Genomic DNA, 15,672 nt, shown 5'->3' with positions numbered 1-15,672 from the left:
CACCCTTCTGGTTAACATCCCCGCCTTCCTTCTTCCTATTTGCCTCTCTCTCTAAGTGTCCTCTCCAAATTTTTACATTGGGCCAACTATAGGCGGAGCACCTTGCAGAAAGGTGTCTGCGGTATTCCGAAATGTAACAACAGCAGACTCAGTGACGAAACTGTTCCCCGGTTTCCAGGTCATCGTCGGGGCCGTCGGCGCCCTCCTGGCCTACGGCGTGTACGTCCTGGTCACGTACCGGCAGCAAGTCAAGAGACCGCACATCGTCTTCATACTCGCCGATGACCTCGTGAGTGGGTTGCGTCCAAGTGAGGGCTAATTAGTTAAGCATAGCGTATTCCGGCGACAGCCCGGCAGGGGACAACACTAAGCTGGTCAAGTAGGAGCTTGCGCGCAAACTTTTCGCCCTGTTCGGAAATTTGCACATCCGCCATTTATAACATTTTGCCAGCGCCAGCACATTTTGTCAGAAATATGCAACCCAAGGGGTCTGTTCCTGAGCCGTGTAGTGTGTCTTTTGTTGCAGCATCCGTGTAAGTTCCAAGCTCCGGACATGCGAGGACGAAAATGTATCTCTCTTTCAGTAGATTCTGAGAGCTGGTGCAAAACGAGCTGAGAAACATAACCCAGAAGAAAACGTGGCAGGCTGCATATTTTTCGTAAAGGTTGCACATGCTGAATGAGAATCGGATCAGCGGCGCCTTTGACCGCGCAGACAACTTACGGGAAGAAAGGCTCACTTTCGTGCATGCAGATGCCTCAGAAATTAACACGTTCACTGCGTCGCGGGTCATCGGGTGGTCCCATCTTGCAGTCATGCTGTGGGGCATGAATACGGAGTCCCGGAATGAAGCCACGGGACATCTGAGATTTTTCGAGGACTCTTCGAAAAACACGCATGCTAGTGGAAATTGACATCTGCTTGTGGTTCCAACAGGTTGGCTTTCCCGATGGCTAAATGGTGGGTCTCGCCGTACCCAAGAAAACTTAAGGGTGGCCCACCAGTGGGCCACTACGCACAGGGATTACGGCTTCGAAAATCGCTGCCGCAGTGAAAGTGTTAAAGTGAAAGGCTGCGTTTAACAAAATGAATTGAAGGTAATGGTGAAATGGAGGGGGGGGGGGGGGGGGGGAGGCGCCAATATTCTTACGTTCTATGACCTCTTATGAAATAGCTGAAAACCGATCGGTTTTCGGGAATTTTCAAACGCTAAGATTGTAGCAATGTTGTGGCAGGGAAACGAAGGCAGGTGGTCTCTGAACGTTTTCCTAAAAAGCGCCGACAGACGACGAAAACACTGGCGTAAGCTTTGCTGTGTACCAAAATATTGAAAATCCCAAGTCTGGCTTAAACCACGTAAGCAGCGAGAAGTGTTACAATTTTCAGTTTGCTGCAGCTATACGTTTCCGCAGAGTACATCTGCCACAGTTCTTCCTAAAGAGCACCCGTCACTCGTCATAACGATTGTCTAAAGGGGCTCGAAAATCACTTTTACGTTTCTACCATCTCGTCCTAATTAAACCGTCAAAGTCACCCGAGGGTAATTAGAGACTTATAAGTGACCTATTTGGATGGTGGTAAGACTAACCACAATCAGCGCTTCGTGACTGGACACGCTGCCAGGCCGATTCGGAGCACGTCACTACAAGCGGAGCGCCCTCTGCCCAGTCTACACATCCATGGTTATCCAGGCCCATCTGGGAATCATTGTAAAATGAGACGGGATGAGCGCACATTTTGCGATTTCCGAGATTTGCGCTCGTAGAGAACTTCGGGGAGCAGAATGCCTTCTGAATAGTAGAAGTCGACGCGATTGCGTAACTGGAGGTGCGCATGAGACCTCAATTAGGGTGTCGGGCCTTTGCGTCCGCGAGTAGTGAAGTGGTGCCATCATGAGGCAGCGACTTGCAGTGCATCGCGGGATTTCTTTCCAGTGTCCATGATGATAAAACAACAAAAAACGACGGACAAGGAAAGTAGACACAAGATGAGTGGGAGCAGGACAGCGCTCTCGTCCTATATATGTCTACCTCTCATCTTGTTCTTTTTTTGCGCTGTTTTAGCATCATGAACTCATCATCGTCATCATCATCATCATCAACCTGACTACACCCACTGCAGGGCAAAGGCCTCTCCCATGTCTCTCCAATTAACCCGGTCCTTTGCCAGCTGCGCCTACCCACACCAACTAAACGTTTTTCTTTCTAATGGCCGCGCAAGCGGTGCATATGTATTCGGCGAGGCCCATGGTTGTCACGAAAAATGGAAACCCTCCCATGGAAGCTTGCGAAGCTCAGCTCGACCGATTAGTTGGAAGTGGTGCAAGGCGACGCATCCAAAGCATTTGTACCCAGCCCCGTGATTGAGGTAGCGGCGTTGAACTGCTCGCTTGGACGGCTAGAGTTCCAGCCAGGCGTCGCACTCGGAACTCGAGGTCCCTGTCGCGTCGCCACCTGTTCGCCCGACGCTACATTTTCGTACTATAACTTGTTTGCCGGGTTCTATGTAGCTTCATATTTAGTCCGGATTCGTAATCGCTGTGTAGAATTCAAAAGCAGAGAAAAAAGAGTGAGTCCTGTACATTGAACTGTTACTGTTTTATTTATTTATTTTTTTAGCAGCGCCTATTTTCATTCTCCTCCTGTTAGTGCCATGGTTGGAAGTCGAGAAGTCATGCGTCGTTTTGTGCCAGCGTTGACGAAGGTGCGGGTTGGGGTGACGGGTTCCGGTATCACGAGTGGATGTGTCGCGGCCCTCCAGTGTTCCTGGAAGTAATCGTAGTGGCTGGCCGCCGTTCTCTCTGCACTGAATGCAGGGCTGGGCCGACGTCAGCTTCCACGGGTCCGCCCAGATCCCGACGCCCAACCTGGACGCCCTGGCCGCCGATGGGGTGGTGCTCAACAACTACTACGTGCATCCGACGTGCACGGCGTCAAGGGGCGCCCTCATGACGGGGCTATACTCGACGCGATACGGTATACGGCGTCCCGTGTGTCATCCGTCGCTCAGTGTATGACTATATCTAGATTATAAGCACAGATGTGCACAGGGAGAATTGAAGGTCTATCAAAGCTTACGAGTTGGCAGGGCTTGTGCATATGTGACAGGGGAGAGAATATAAACATCACTGTAAGCCCCATGCTGGCTGTCCGCTCCACAACTGACATTCCACGCACGTTTCTCGTTCGAACAACGCGCAGCTGTTTTCATACGCGCACAGCTTCTCATAGACGTTTATATGAACGTTTTCACAAGGGACACGGTGGGCACCGGAAACTTCGCGCCAGAACTGTGATGAAAATAGAACTATTGGAATATCGCCAAGCAATACCCCCGTTAAATAATATGCAATACGCCACGACATTAAAGGAGCGGGCGAGGCATTTCTCGCAAAAAAAACAAAGAAAACACATGGCCCGTTTTTTTTAAAACAAAAACCGCTTTTAAAAAATGCATGGCGTAAATAGGGTCACCTCAGCCCCTCTTCCCCCTGACCGCTCCCAACATGAGGTACCCATGAATGCAGCGTCCTTCATGGGCATAACATATTTTGCGAATATTTCAGAAGCCGACGATACAACGCCGAGGTTCTAATCGCAGAATAGAACAGGAAAGAGACAATAAATTAGGTTTTAAGCGCTTGTGATTCAAATAGGTGCCCTTAGAAATACTGGAAACAGTTTTGTAGCCGACGAGTCAAGAAGATATTTCCTCGACCTTTGTGAACCACGTTCCTGCTTCTTTTCAATTCTCCGTTCCAACATCCCTTCCAATAACTAGGAAGAGAACATTTTTTTTTTGTCAGAGATGTTCAGAAAACCCTCTTTTTGCTAGTTATTAACCATGCATATGTCATAAAAAAGTGCTACGGCCGAGCACGGTGCCTGGTAACTACGGCATAGAGTCCAACCGCAATCAACACGAGCTTCTAGACGGCAAAAAACGAAGTAAGATTTGGCCTGCTTTCCCGCATTGCACCTAATGGCTTTTATCACCAATCCCTTGCCAATCCCTTCTCGTGAATATGTGTCATGTATGAAGAGGGAAACAATGACAATAACGGTCCCATTGCGCAGGTCTGCAGACCACACCCATACAGCCTGGCGAGCCGTATGGTCTCGACCTCAATTACACCCTCCTTCCTCAGCATCTCAAGAAATTGGGTTACGAGACGCACCTGATCGGAAAGGTGGGTCCAATGAGCAGTTGAAAAAAAAAAGCGACTGGTGACTGGGAAAACAGACCCTTGAGAACAAGGCTTTGTGTTGGAATGTGAAGAACAAATTTGCATATGCATTAAGGGTCTTTTTTTGGTGTTGTTCAGATTCACAGCTAGAAGGCAGTCAAAAAGCGAGCTTGCCTCCACGCCTCTGAACGGAGAATTCGGCACACTCTCTTGGTATGGCCTTGCGATGGTAACAGGCCTCCGAAGAGCAGATCATGCACCAACCAGCCCAACTTTTCACCTTGCATTAAGGGTCCCCCAGAGTTTCTTCTTTAGGATCTCTTTCTGTACTAGTTCTTTCAGTGCACTCTATATCTGTATGTATTGCTTCTCCAATAAACCAGAACGAGATGGCACAGACGCAGCGTTGTCGACAGATGAGTAAACAGAAACAACTGTTCTCTCTTCTATCATCGTCATGAGCTCAAATTTTTTTTCTGCGTCATTAACCGGCTGCCGCGTAATATAAGTTTCCCTCTCCACTTGTCTCAAGCTGGCGCTATTCATGTGCCGACAGACTATAATATACAGGCTGATGTTTTAACGCTACAGATTTTCATTTCAAGCAGTGTGAGTTACGTCGGTGCTGTGTCTGCAGGTGGATTGTACAGCAAGGCGGACATTAAGTACGTGATAAGGCTCATAATTAGGCGATTAATTGACTAAAATTAAGTAATAATAAGTTCGTTTGATTGCCTTTCCCGCTTTACACATTTCTAAAATGGTGTCGTTGCGCTCAGGATCGTCCCCGAAATCATGTTAAATGCTTTCACGTCATAAAATACACAAACGACATCTGTATATGCTGCATAGGAAATGCAAGTGACAGCATTTTATATATGTGCAACACACACACGCGCGCACGCACGCACGCACGCACACACACACACACACACACACACACACACACACACACACACACACACACACACACACACACACACACACACACACACACACACACACACACACACACACACACACACACACACACACACGCACGCGCACACGCACACGCACACACGCACGCACGCACGCACACACGCACGCACACGCGCACACACGCACGCACGCACGCACGCACACGGAGGTCTTGAGAAGTGAAACATGCTTATCAAGCACCCCTCCCCCGAGCTCGTCTGTCGAGATCAGTTATGAAGAGAATGGAAGCAGGGTAAGGAAGGTCGGGGTGTGAAGGGAAAGGAAACAGGAGAGGTTGCATGACGAGGCCCTCCTGAATGTAACCCTCCAGTTGTGCCGCAATGATGAACCGGAGGTGCGACTACAGTATGGGCCTTCCTGTGATGCGCGCGACCCACTGGACCGATCTATGTCTCGCCACTTGTCGGCCTTGGAATATCATAGTACGCACCAGAAAAAAAAGAACATGTTTTTCGTGAAGTGCGTGGGCTGCACATTCCAGGAATGCAGTACATGTTATGCGCGGTCATTAAGTGTTCACATTTTCGATCCCCGATGGATAAAGGCATTCGCTATAGGCAGCAAGAATGTACCACGTCATGCAGACAGCGTGTTCGACGCGAGGCAGTATCAGTACTTCCCAGTGCAGAGCCCCTGCCTGTTTAGATCCTTAAATGTCCTGTCTGACTACCACCCGTAACCTCATCACCACCAGACCCTCTTTTCAGTTTGCTTTTTTAACACGTCTTCATTTAACGCCAGTCATCTAATTTCATTCGCTTCTGCATGAATTGCAGTGGCACCTCGGATGTTACCGGTACGAATACACGCCTACACGAAGGGGCTTCGACAACTTCTACGGATTGTATTACGGACACGGAGATTACTTCACCCACATGCTCGACCATGTCCAGGTACGTACACGACTTCAGTATTCGTCTGGGCTCAGCTGCTGCAGCTCTGATAAAACCTCTGCATTTACATTCCACGATTTGCGTTTCCTGTCGAAAGCACTAAACTAATACTTCGTGTCCTTATTTAACCTTGATAAAGGATTGATACTCTGGCGGAAGGGAGGGAATCGTGTAGCCGGCTTCAGAAACTGCGCCCGCCAGGTTGCGCCCGGTTGTCTGTTTATTCTTCTTGTCAGGCTTCTTCGAGATTATCTAGCACCAAGTGTTAAGTTCCAGCAAAATAAACGAATCGCGTTCCCAGGGCGAAACAAAAATATCAGGCCTCGACTTCTGGAACGGCACGGATCCCGCTCTGGACGCAAACGGAACGTACAGCACCGACCTGTTCGCCGAAAAGGCTGTGCAACTCATCAAGAACCTGGACAAGTCAAAGGTGAGTCGATCGAATGTATGCGCCGACCTTCCTGGCGCTGGCAGCTGAACCCGCATTGCACGTACCCTACTTCGGCAGAAGTATGTACTACAAAGTCGAAGGAAAGCAAAATCTTGAATAGTGACAACGTAAAGCTACTGCAAACAGTTGTCGAACAAAAAGTTGTGAAGTCGCAAAGCTTAAACTTGCACCTGGCATCGTCTGCCCAGCTGCCCTCGGCAATCTCGCTGCCATATGACTGCACTTAAACTTAACTGTTAAATCATGGTATTCAAAATAAAATAGCTTCTTTCAAAACAACGGTAGAATGAACCTGCTACACTGGTGAAAGCGCAGGTGACCCCAATCAATCGTGCATCCTTTTCGTCTCTACTCATTTCCACATATATGCCTGCATTCCTCTGCCCACATTAACACCTCTTTCACGCCTGTGTGGCCACGTAGGGCGGTACGACGGCGCAATTATCGACAGAGCTCGCTCATTTTACCATAAGATACATCTAGGAGTCCTCAAGCTTGAAGGGACAAATAATCTCGGCTATTTTGCCGAGTGCCAAGTGCGACTTCACTCTGGAAACAGCCTATAGGTCGTTGGCCTGGAAACATTTACGAAAGCTGTACGATCTTCGCGATCCTTTCTTTTTTTGGCAGCCGCAGTTTCTGTACCTGAGTCACCAGGCACCCCATTCCGGAAACAACGATAATCCTCTGCAGGCTCGGAAAAAGGACATCGACAAGTTTCCATACATCGGAGAGAGGAACAGAACCATCTACGCTGGTGAGCAGGCTTCACTTCTAAACGCAATGGACCGTTGTTAGGAACGCTAACTTTGTTCACAACTGTATACATTGCTAACTCGCAGCGTTTTCTCGGAGCGTGCTCTTTCCTAGCCCCGATTTCTCCGCTTCAGGCGAATTTAGTGCCCTTCATGTTGCAGACACACTGCCTTATTTATGCCAACTAGCGAATGCAGCCAATAATATCTCATAAAACAGAGAGCTTGGTAGCATATCTGTGAGATATCTGTGAGCTGCAGCTCTGCGAGGAAACTCCTCAAGAGCAGTGATTACCTGATTCGAAACTAGCACTGCAAATACTGGCCTGCGTTATGCGCAGAAGTTCCTACCGTTATTTGGCACTGGGTGCCTCCCAGCTGTACGCATCATCACGAGAAAAAATTGAAAACGCTTAATTAAGCTCCGCCTGAACGGTATGACACGATAGCGTTAATGGGTTAATGCCCATATATGCGCAATTGGTCATTTTATACTTTATATTCACGGATCCCCGGGAGTCTTCATACCACCCCTGGCGCATTGGTGCAGTGGTTAAGCCATGCACCACTGTCGTGCTATGATAGGTGCTGCCACCGGTGGGGTTTGCGCGGCGACCCAGGTCGCCATTCCCGAGCAACGTCTCGCGACCAATCATTAACTGAACTGCCACCTGCCACGGTTGGCAGTTTGCTCACAATCCGGTGGGCAGGTTGTGATCCCGCCACAAGGTCATGTGATCTAGGTGGCCCACCTGCCTCCTAGGTTGCTTCTCTGGGGATTTTTTTTGCGGATTTTTCGCTCACGGTCAACGACGCCGACGACGCAGGCTGCTTAATGCTGTCGCGTCAGCGCATTCACGCTACCCTTCAGCATAGACAAGCGGAGCATGGCTTTTACGCGGCGTTACCTTCATCTATTTGGTGGTCCAGACTCAAGAAGCTGTGCTTTGAGTCGCAACCCTGTCGCCGTCGAACACATTATCGCGGTTTGCCCCTTGCACATACGCTTGCGAAAGTGGGGTTTTGGCTGCTTCAGTGGCGGATTTTTACACCACATCTTTGTCAGAGGATTTACCTCTGGGACCTTGACCTGAGGCTTGGAAATCTCTACAGGCAGTTCAGGAGTTACTTGCCGTTTACAGCGAGAGCTGTTAACGCGCAAGTCGGTTCATAGTTTTCGCGCCGTGCCAATGGATGGCGCTGCGTCGCTTGCGGCAGAGTCGGTTGCCGCCGACGCCCGTATCACGTACGGCAACTCCACCACGTGACCACGACGGCGCGTAGCTGCAGGTGGGTGTATAGTCAACTAGAATTATTCGAGTTCACTATACACCCACATTACTCCCACAGAATTATGCTAGCCAGCGCTAAGAGGGAGTAGGCGGAGAGTACCACGGCGTAGGCGAACCGCAGTCAAAGCTACGCTGCTAGTGAAGTCGGACTTCCAGCGAGCATGTGCTGGCGCGAGCCTCCACGTGGTTTTTGTGCGTTTTGTCTTTTTTTCGGTGACACACATGCCACTGCGGAAGAGGACGGACGCAAGACGACCACAAGAAGACGCAAGAACACGAGCTGGCGACGGCGAGGCACGTTCAGCAGCCAAAGGCCGTGGCCAGTATCGTTGTTTGGCTACCGCCATCTATGAGCCGTCCTAGAATGTGCAACGCCTCCCCAGCAATACATTTCATTCTTACGCCTATATATACGCTGTATATACTCTATATAGGTGGGCGGATGAGATTAGGTGGCCGCTGCTGGCAAAAAACAGGGTTAATTGGAGAGGCATGAGAGAGGCCTCCGCCCTGCAGTGGGCGTAGTCAGGCTGATGATGACGGTGATGATGAAACTATCAACGAAATCGACGACGATTTTACAGCTTGCTGTTGGTTATTTGCTCAATTTTGTGTCGTTGGCTTCAGCATCCGCAAGCTCAACACCGGTAAAAATTCCCCTCCCACCTAAGGGCCGAGCGCCTTGCACAAACGACGCGGATGCGCAAGCCACAATGTAAACGCGTCGGTAGCCAGTTGTGCGATACCTCCGCATTCCAAACCCTATGCCGCCGTTTCGCAGGTTGTGTCTTACCTTGTCAAGATCTTGCTGTATTACAGGTCCTGTCACTTATGTTTCTGATGGGGAACTAATGACGAATTCTAATAGCAGATTCGGAACACTTCCGGTTCAACCTTTTCTGCTTTGGAGCAAGGCTATTCGAATTGCAGATCGGGAGCAGTCGTCGTGCCAAGGTGGCTCAGTGGAGCAACCCGAACTGCTTCGCCGAAATCTGCGGATTCTATCGGAAGTCTGCCGTCGTGAAGACGCGCGCGGGAGAGTGCAACGAACGCAGAGTACTTTTCTCGGTCAGCAACGTGAGAAGAGTGTGCCAAACGTAGATCTGCGGCGGGTGCTCTCTGCCGGATTCAGGCACTCTGTCGCGAAGCAGGCGGACCGCTCCCGATTTGCGGTTGGAATTCACCATAACATTCAGCCAAGCAACGCATATTTCATCATTTACATTCAACGCCTACTAATGTGACAACTCGTAATCTACCCTAAAACCACTTGCTCTTCGCGCACCTTCCCTCCTCTCTCCCCCTTTCCACTTTTCCCCTCCACACTGCGAACAACGCCCCACGCCACCATCCCAAGAACTGTGGCCCTAACAGCAGCGGCTATAAAACGCACCTGTGCTGTGCGATGGTGCTGTACGGATATGAATCTAAATCCCAAATCTAATCCCAAGCCCTCGAGAGAGAAAGAGAGAGAGAGAGAGACTCTTTAATGAAGAAACAGAATTTAGCCGGCGTTTCAATATCGCTGGCATGCTACTCTGCGTAGGGAGGGGAATTAGGGAGATAAAGACTGAAGGAGAGCAGCGTGGAAGAGGTGGAAAAAAGAACGAAGATAAAATGCAGCCATGAAATGGGTACTAAAGATGCAGTGGCGAGTATTGATGTAACCTATGGAATGATGGAGTGCATAGTCCGACGAATGGGCTGACGAAGTTCACTGCAAGAAGAATGCATGAAGGTAACCTGCAAGTGAATTTAGAGCTTATCGATATGTCCAATGTCTGTTAAATATGCAAAAAGAAAGTTCATTGCAAGTCTCTGTTGCCTGAAGCAGGCTAAGGGGCCTAAAACTTTGTCCATTGTTAGGGGCACTGGGCAGAGCTTCTGCATGCAATGTTCATAGTACGCACGCTCGTTAGCATACGCAGGGCACTCAAGCAGGATATGTTCCACAGTTTCTATCGAAGCACAGTTGTCACAATGCGGACTGTTCATTTGTCCAAAACGGTATCGCAGGCCATTTGTATATGCAGCATTCAGACGAAGTCGGTGATAAAGTGTTTCGAGTTGTCGAGGAATTCTGGGTGAGAGTCTTGATCTAAGATGTGGGTCGATTGAGTGAAGAAATTGGTACTGATGTGTCGGCAAACTTCAAAGCCGATACGTTTCTTCGTACGCAAAACTTTTAGCCATTTGGGACGCATAAGATTTCGTGAGAAAACTTCGAATGTATCTCTGATGTTGATGGCCCTTACGGGCCGCTTCATCTGCTTTTTCATTAGCCATAATGCCACAGTGAGCAGGTACCCACTGAAATGTTATGCAGTGGCCTGCGGCAATAGCTAAATGATGGATATACCCAATGTCCAGGGAAACTGGCTGGTGATTCGTTTTCTTCAGCAGGTTGGCCAGGATCTGCAGAGATGCTTTTGAATCGGTGAAGATAACCCAACGGCCGGCGGTTCGGCGCAGGATGTAAGAAACAGCTTCCTTAATGCCGTGAAGCTCGGCAGTTGTAGAGGAGGTCCTCCGCTGCAGCCGGTAAGAAAGGGCATGGCCTGTTAAGGGCACATAAAGGCCACAAGAAGAAGTTTCTTTAGTAGTTGAACCATCGGTGAAGATATGGGTGCGCTGCGTATATTCTTCGGTTAAGTAGGCGAGAGTAGCTTGCAGAAGTGCTGCCTGTGGCATGCGGCTCTTTGCATTCACACCTGGAACAGACTTCTTCACCTTCAGAGGAGAGAGTGTCCATGGAGGAAAGGCCAGAGGTAGTAGTTTCTGAGGCTGATTAATAGTAGGAAGGGGCAGGAGCTGCACTGCCTGGCCAAAGCTAGAGTTGCTGTGAGTTAGGTGGACACGATGTAGGAAGTGCTTCTTCCCTTGCAGGACATGGCGGAGATGGGTACGCATAGTTTCCTGGGCGGCAATTACCTCTAGTGGGAGACATCCTGCCTCCGCTACTGTTCCTGATGCAGAGGAACCCTTTGGGAGGCCAAGACATATGCGCAGGCAGTTGTTCCGTGCGGCATTGAGAGTCTTATTGCTTGATGTAGATAATCTTTGAAGCACTGGTAGACAGTAGCGCAAGGTTCCTTCAACGTAGGCTTTTTCAAGCAGAAGCATTTATCGGCAGTTGCTACCCCACCTTGTTCCCGCCATGAACCTGAACACTTGCGATGCTGCAGTAATCCTCGCACGGAGTTTTTTTATCTGAGGTGACCATGACAGATTATAGTCGATTACAACACCCAGGAATCGCTGAGATCGTACATATGGCAGCGATCGCCCGCCTAGGAGCAGCGGATATCGGGTCATCGTTTTTCTTGTAAACGCCATTGCAACACTCTTTTTCTGGCGAGAGACGAAGACCTCTGGAAGCCAGGTACATCGAAATGTGCAATAGTGCTCTCTGAAGACGTTGCTGGGTAATATAGCGCGAACGTGACGCGGTCCAGATGCAGATATCATCATCATAAATTGTTATGCGGACCCCTCACGGAAGGTGTCTTCTTATGTGAATAAGGACAATACTGAACAGGAGAAGGCTAAGCACCGCTCCCTGTGGTACGCCCCTCTCCACTGCGTGAAAGCGTGTTGGACCGTTTGGAGTGGTAATAAAAATTTGTCGTTCTTTTAAATAATGCCCAATCCACTTGTATAGCCTTCCTCCAAGGCCAAGACTGCCAAAGGCTGCGAGAATTGCATGGTGAAAGACGGAGTCAAAAGCGGCCTTGATGTCTAGGAAAACGGCTATTGGGATGTACCCAGCATGAAGGTACTCCTCAATTGATGAGACGAGGGCGATGATATTGTCAGTCGCAGACCTGTTTTGACGGAACCCGTTCATTTCTTGGGGGAACTCATTTCGGCTTTCTAGGAACCAAGTTATGCGCTTGCAGATCATGCGCTCCATGAGCTTACCTACGCAGCTCAGTAGGGTAAAGGGCCGGAATGATGCGTAGCTTGTTGGCTGCTTACAGGGTTTCAAAACGGGCACGATTTTCGCCAGCTTCCATTCCGTGGGGACCTCACCAGCCATCCAGGAAGAATTGTAATACTCCAGGAGTCGAAGACGGGAGGTGTGGGGTAGCTTTGCAATCGCGTCATAGGTCACCTCATCATGACCCGGAGACATGTGCCTGTTTGTCTCCGCGATAGCTGTGGATAGTTCTTTCATTGTGAAAGGCAGGTCTAACGCTGGCACTGCCGCCTTTGGGATGCCTGTTTGACCATCTGCGGAGAGTGGCGAATGCCCTGACCCTGCCGACAGCAGCTTGCAGTATTCTTCTGAGACTTCTTTTATAGATTTTTGTTCGTGAAGGGAGAGTGCAGCGAAGGGGTGGAGTTGTTGAAGTGGCGTGCTCATACCTCTAACTATCCGCCAAATATTGGTTACTGGTTTGCGCACATCCAGCGTAGAACAAAAGTCACGCCACTTTTGCCGACTGAGTTTATCCATGTAGCGTCGAATGTGACGTTGTGCCTGTCGGCATGCACGTAGGTCATCGAGGCTTTTTGTGCGCAGAGCTTTCCTTTCAGCTCGCCTGCGTATAGCGCAAAGCCTTTGGAATGTGTCATCATTTGAAGGTAGGTTATTTTTAGCTGTAAGTTGTGTACTCGCCCTCAGGCAATACGCAATTGTCGATGCTAATTCCTCATTACGAGTTGCCGCAGTAACTCCTCTGCTTACAGCGTCCTTGTATGCGTCCCAGTCTGTAGATTTTATAAGGAATTTCTTTGGGTTCCTCTGCGCATGGAAAGCCGATATGAGGATTGGGTAATGGTCGCTTCCACGTGTCTCCAAATCAGTGCACCAGCCAAAGTTGTGGGCGAATGAACTTGTGACAAATGTCACGTCGATGCTGCTGGTAGTCGTCGGGCCTCGGAGGTAGGTGATGCTGCCGTCATTTAATGGCTGAACTGAATGCTTGGAGAGAAGTTTTGCAAGCTTGGCACCTCGGGCACATGTATGTGAGCTGCCCCAAATTTCATTATGAGCATTGAAGTCTCCGCAAATAATATGCGGAGAGGGCGTCCTTGCTATCAAGTCTTCAAGTCTCAAAGCATCAAATGGCGTGCCTGGCTCAAGATATACTCCAATCAGAGTGTACTGTTGTCCGGCAATAACTGTGACAGCGCATACGTATTCATTGTCGCTGTGAGGCTGGACATCAACCGGTGAGGCCGGGATATCCTTGCGAAAGCCTATCAGCAATCTGCTGACGTTATCTGGTCGTTGTGAATGATGGAAATAGTATCCATTGAGTCGGAAAGTTTCCTCGACGCGTGATTCACAGATGACTATGAAGGGGAAGCGGTACGCTCGCACGAGCTGTCGGAAATCTGAGAGTTTAGAGCGTAGCCCGCGAGCGTTCCACTGGAAAATGGTGCATGTACGAAAAATGTTGTGGATTGTCAGCTGCGGTGAAGTTCTCGCTGTGGAAGCCATGATTACTGAAGTGTGGTATTACGCCCCTGCGGAGCGTAGGAGACCGACACCAATAGCTCCATTGCAAGGACAGCTTCTACTTCTGGGAGTCTTCCTGACGAGGGGTTTGCACGGATAAGAGCCTTGATGGCTGCAAACAGCATCGGAATCAGTAGGCATGTGACATCTTGTTCAGAGCTTCCGGTTTGCTGCCTGCCGCTGATCTTCTTGTCACGTTGTGGCGCCCTAGGGTCAGAGCAAGCGACGCTGTTTGTCGGGTCTTGTGTAGTGCGTTGCAGTAGCTTTGATGAAGGAGAAGAACCAACGGACTTCCCGCGCTTCTTTTTTACCGCATCTGCGTAGGTCTTGTCAGCTGCTCTGCCACGCTGTGTTGACTGATTCTCGGAAAGAGCTGCCGTAGTCGTGAAAACCACGTCGGGGTTAGGTGGTGGTTCATGGCGCTTAGGGGGTTTCCCTTGTGTTTGCTCTGCCGTGCGAGCAACTGTGGCTGCTTTCTTTTTATAACACCCTCCATAGGAAGCAGGGTGTGGGCCACCGCAGTTAGCGCATTTAGGTTGCGCTCTCGAAGTGCAGTCTTTGTGCGAGTGGGAGCCAGCACACACTTTGCAGCGCACGGGGCCGTTACAGTGTCTTGATATGTGGCCATGCCTCTGACATTTATAGCACTGAGTTGCTACTCCGACGTATTCAGTTACAGGGTAACTACAGAACCCCAGCGTTACTCGTTTTGGTAGCGGCGCATCTTTTGCGAATTCCAATATAACTGTGTGACGGCGTACCTCTTTTATCTTTCTACCATCATCAGGAGTGTAGGCGATTAGCCTCCTTGCTGAGAGGACACCTTGGTCGCGTAGATATTCCTGCAGATCTTCGTCTGTGTAGGTGACAGGTACATCTTGTATTTTGCCATAGCTTGCCATGTAAGAGTATGGGACTCTGGCCTCTACAGCCACTCCAGCCAGCTTAGTTACCGTGAGCAGACGGTTGGCGGCGGGCAGCGTCGATACTGTAACCATCAGGCTCCCATCCTTGTGAATGCGATGGCTGAGGACTTTTTCTTGAGCCGATGCTACAACCGCCGAAGCCACAATGTTGGGGTTGGCTTTCCATAGGCTTCCTCCTTCCTCAGTGGGCCTGAAAACTACAGGAACACCGGTAGCTCTCTTTTTCTTGTACGATACAACTGTAAATGATGCTTGGTCCATGTCCTCTGGATGGTCGGTCAGAGGCTCGTTGCTGGCTTGGTCGTCGCGCAGTCTCTTGTTTGGCGGGGCCTGGTCTGTAGCCGCAACTACAGGGGCCGCTGGACCCGCCGCTGGCGCTGCTGCCATCAGTGCAGCATGGAGTTCAGCTGGCGGTGATGTTCCGTGTCGGCGTTGATACGGCGCACAGCGCCGAGGAGGTCGCTTGACGTGCTTTTGCCGGCGGCCAGGGACCCCCAGGTCTTCACACGTCGAGAACACACGCCAAAAAGACTGGAAAACCTCTGAAGTGAGAAAATAAAGCCGAAAATTACGGACCGGTGTCAGACAGCCGGCCCACTAATCGCCGTCTTCTTATTCCAAGCCCTCAACTACGATATCCCTCATAGCTCACGTGCAGTTTCGGATCGTTAATCCCCACGTACCACATACATTGTATCCCCAAGCAAGACACTCTCG

At 49.9% G+C, this 15,672-nt stretch overlaps 2 protein-coding genes across 6 annotated transcripts in view; one reads left to right on the top strand and one right to left on the bottom strand.

Moving 5' to 3' along the window:
• Positions 1 to 15,672, bottom strand: part of LOC144126078 (receptor expression-enhancing protein 5-like) — a 123,417-nt gene that overhangs the window by 67,175 nt on the left and 40,570 nt on the right. The window lies entirely within an intron of this gene.
• Positions 1 to 15,672, top strand: part of LOC144126073 (arylsulfatase B-like) — a 66,428-nt gene that overhangs the window by 41,795 nt on the left and 8,961 nt on the right. For all 5 annotated transcript variants that reach the window (XM_077659985.1, XM_077659987.1, XM_077659986.1 and 2 more), the window contains exons 3-8: positions 179 to 289; positions 2,817 to 2,976; positions 4,078 to 4,190; positions 5,945 to 6,061; positions 6,363 to 6,494; positions 7,146 to 7,272. In XM_077659985.1, the coding sequence (XP_077516111.1) occupies positions 179 to 289; positions 2,817 to 2,976; positions 4,078 to 4,190; positions 5,945 to 6,061; positions 6,363 to 6,494; positions 7,146 to 7,272 (760 nt within the window). The remainder of the gene's footprint in view (positions 1 to 178; positions 290 to 2,816; positions 2,977 to 4,077; positions 4,191 to 5,944; positions 6,062 to 6,362; positions 6,495 to 7,145; positions 7,273 to 15,672) is intronic.

Source organism: Amblyomma americanum, chromosome 3, assembly GCF_052857255.1.
Source record: "Amblyomma americanum isolate KBUSLIRL-KWMA chromosome 3, ASM5285725v1, whole genome shotgun sequence".
Classification (NCBI taxonomy): domain Eukaryota; kingdom Metazoa; phylum Arthropoda; class Arachnida; order Ixodida; family Ixodidae; genus Amblyomma; species Amblyomma americanum.
The sequence above is the reverse complement of the archived record's forward strand: the minus strand, read 5'-3'. Positions and strand labels throughout refer to the sequence as shown.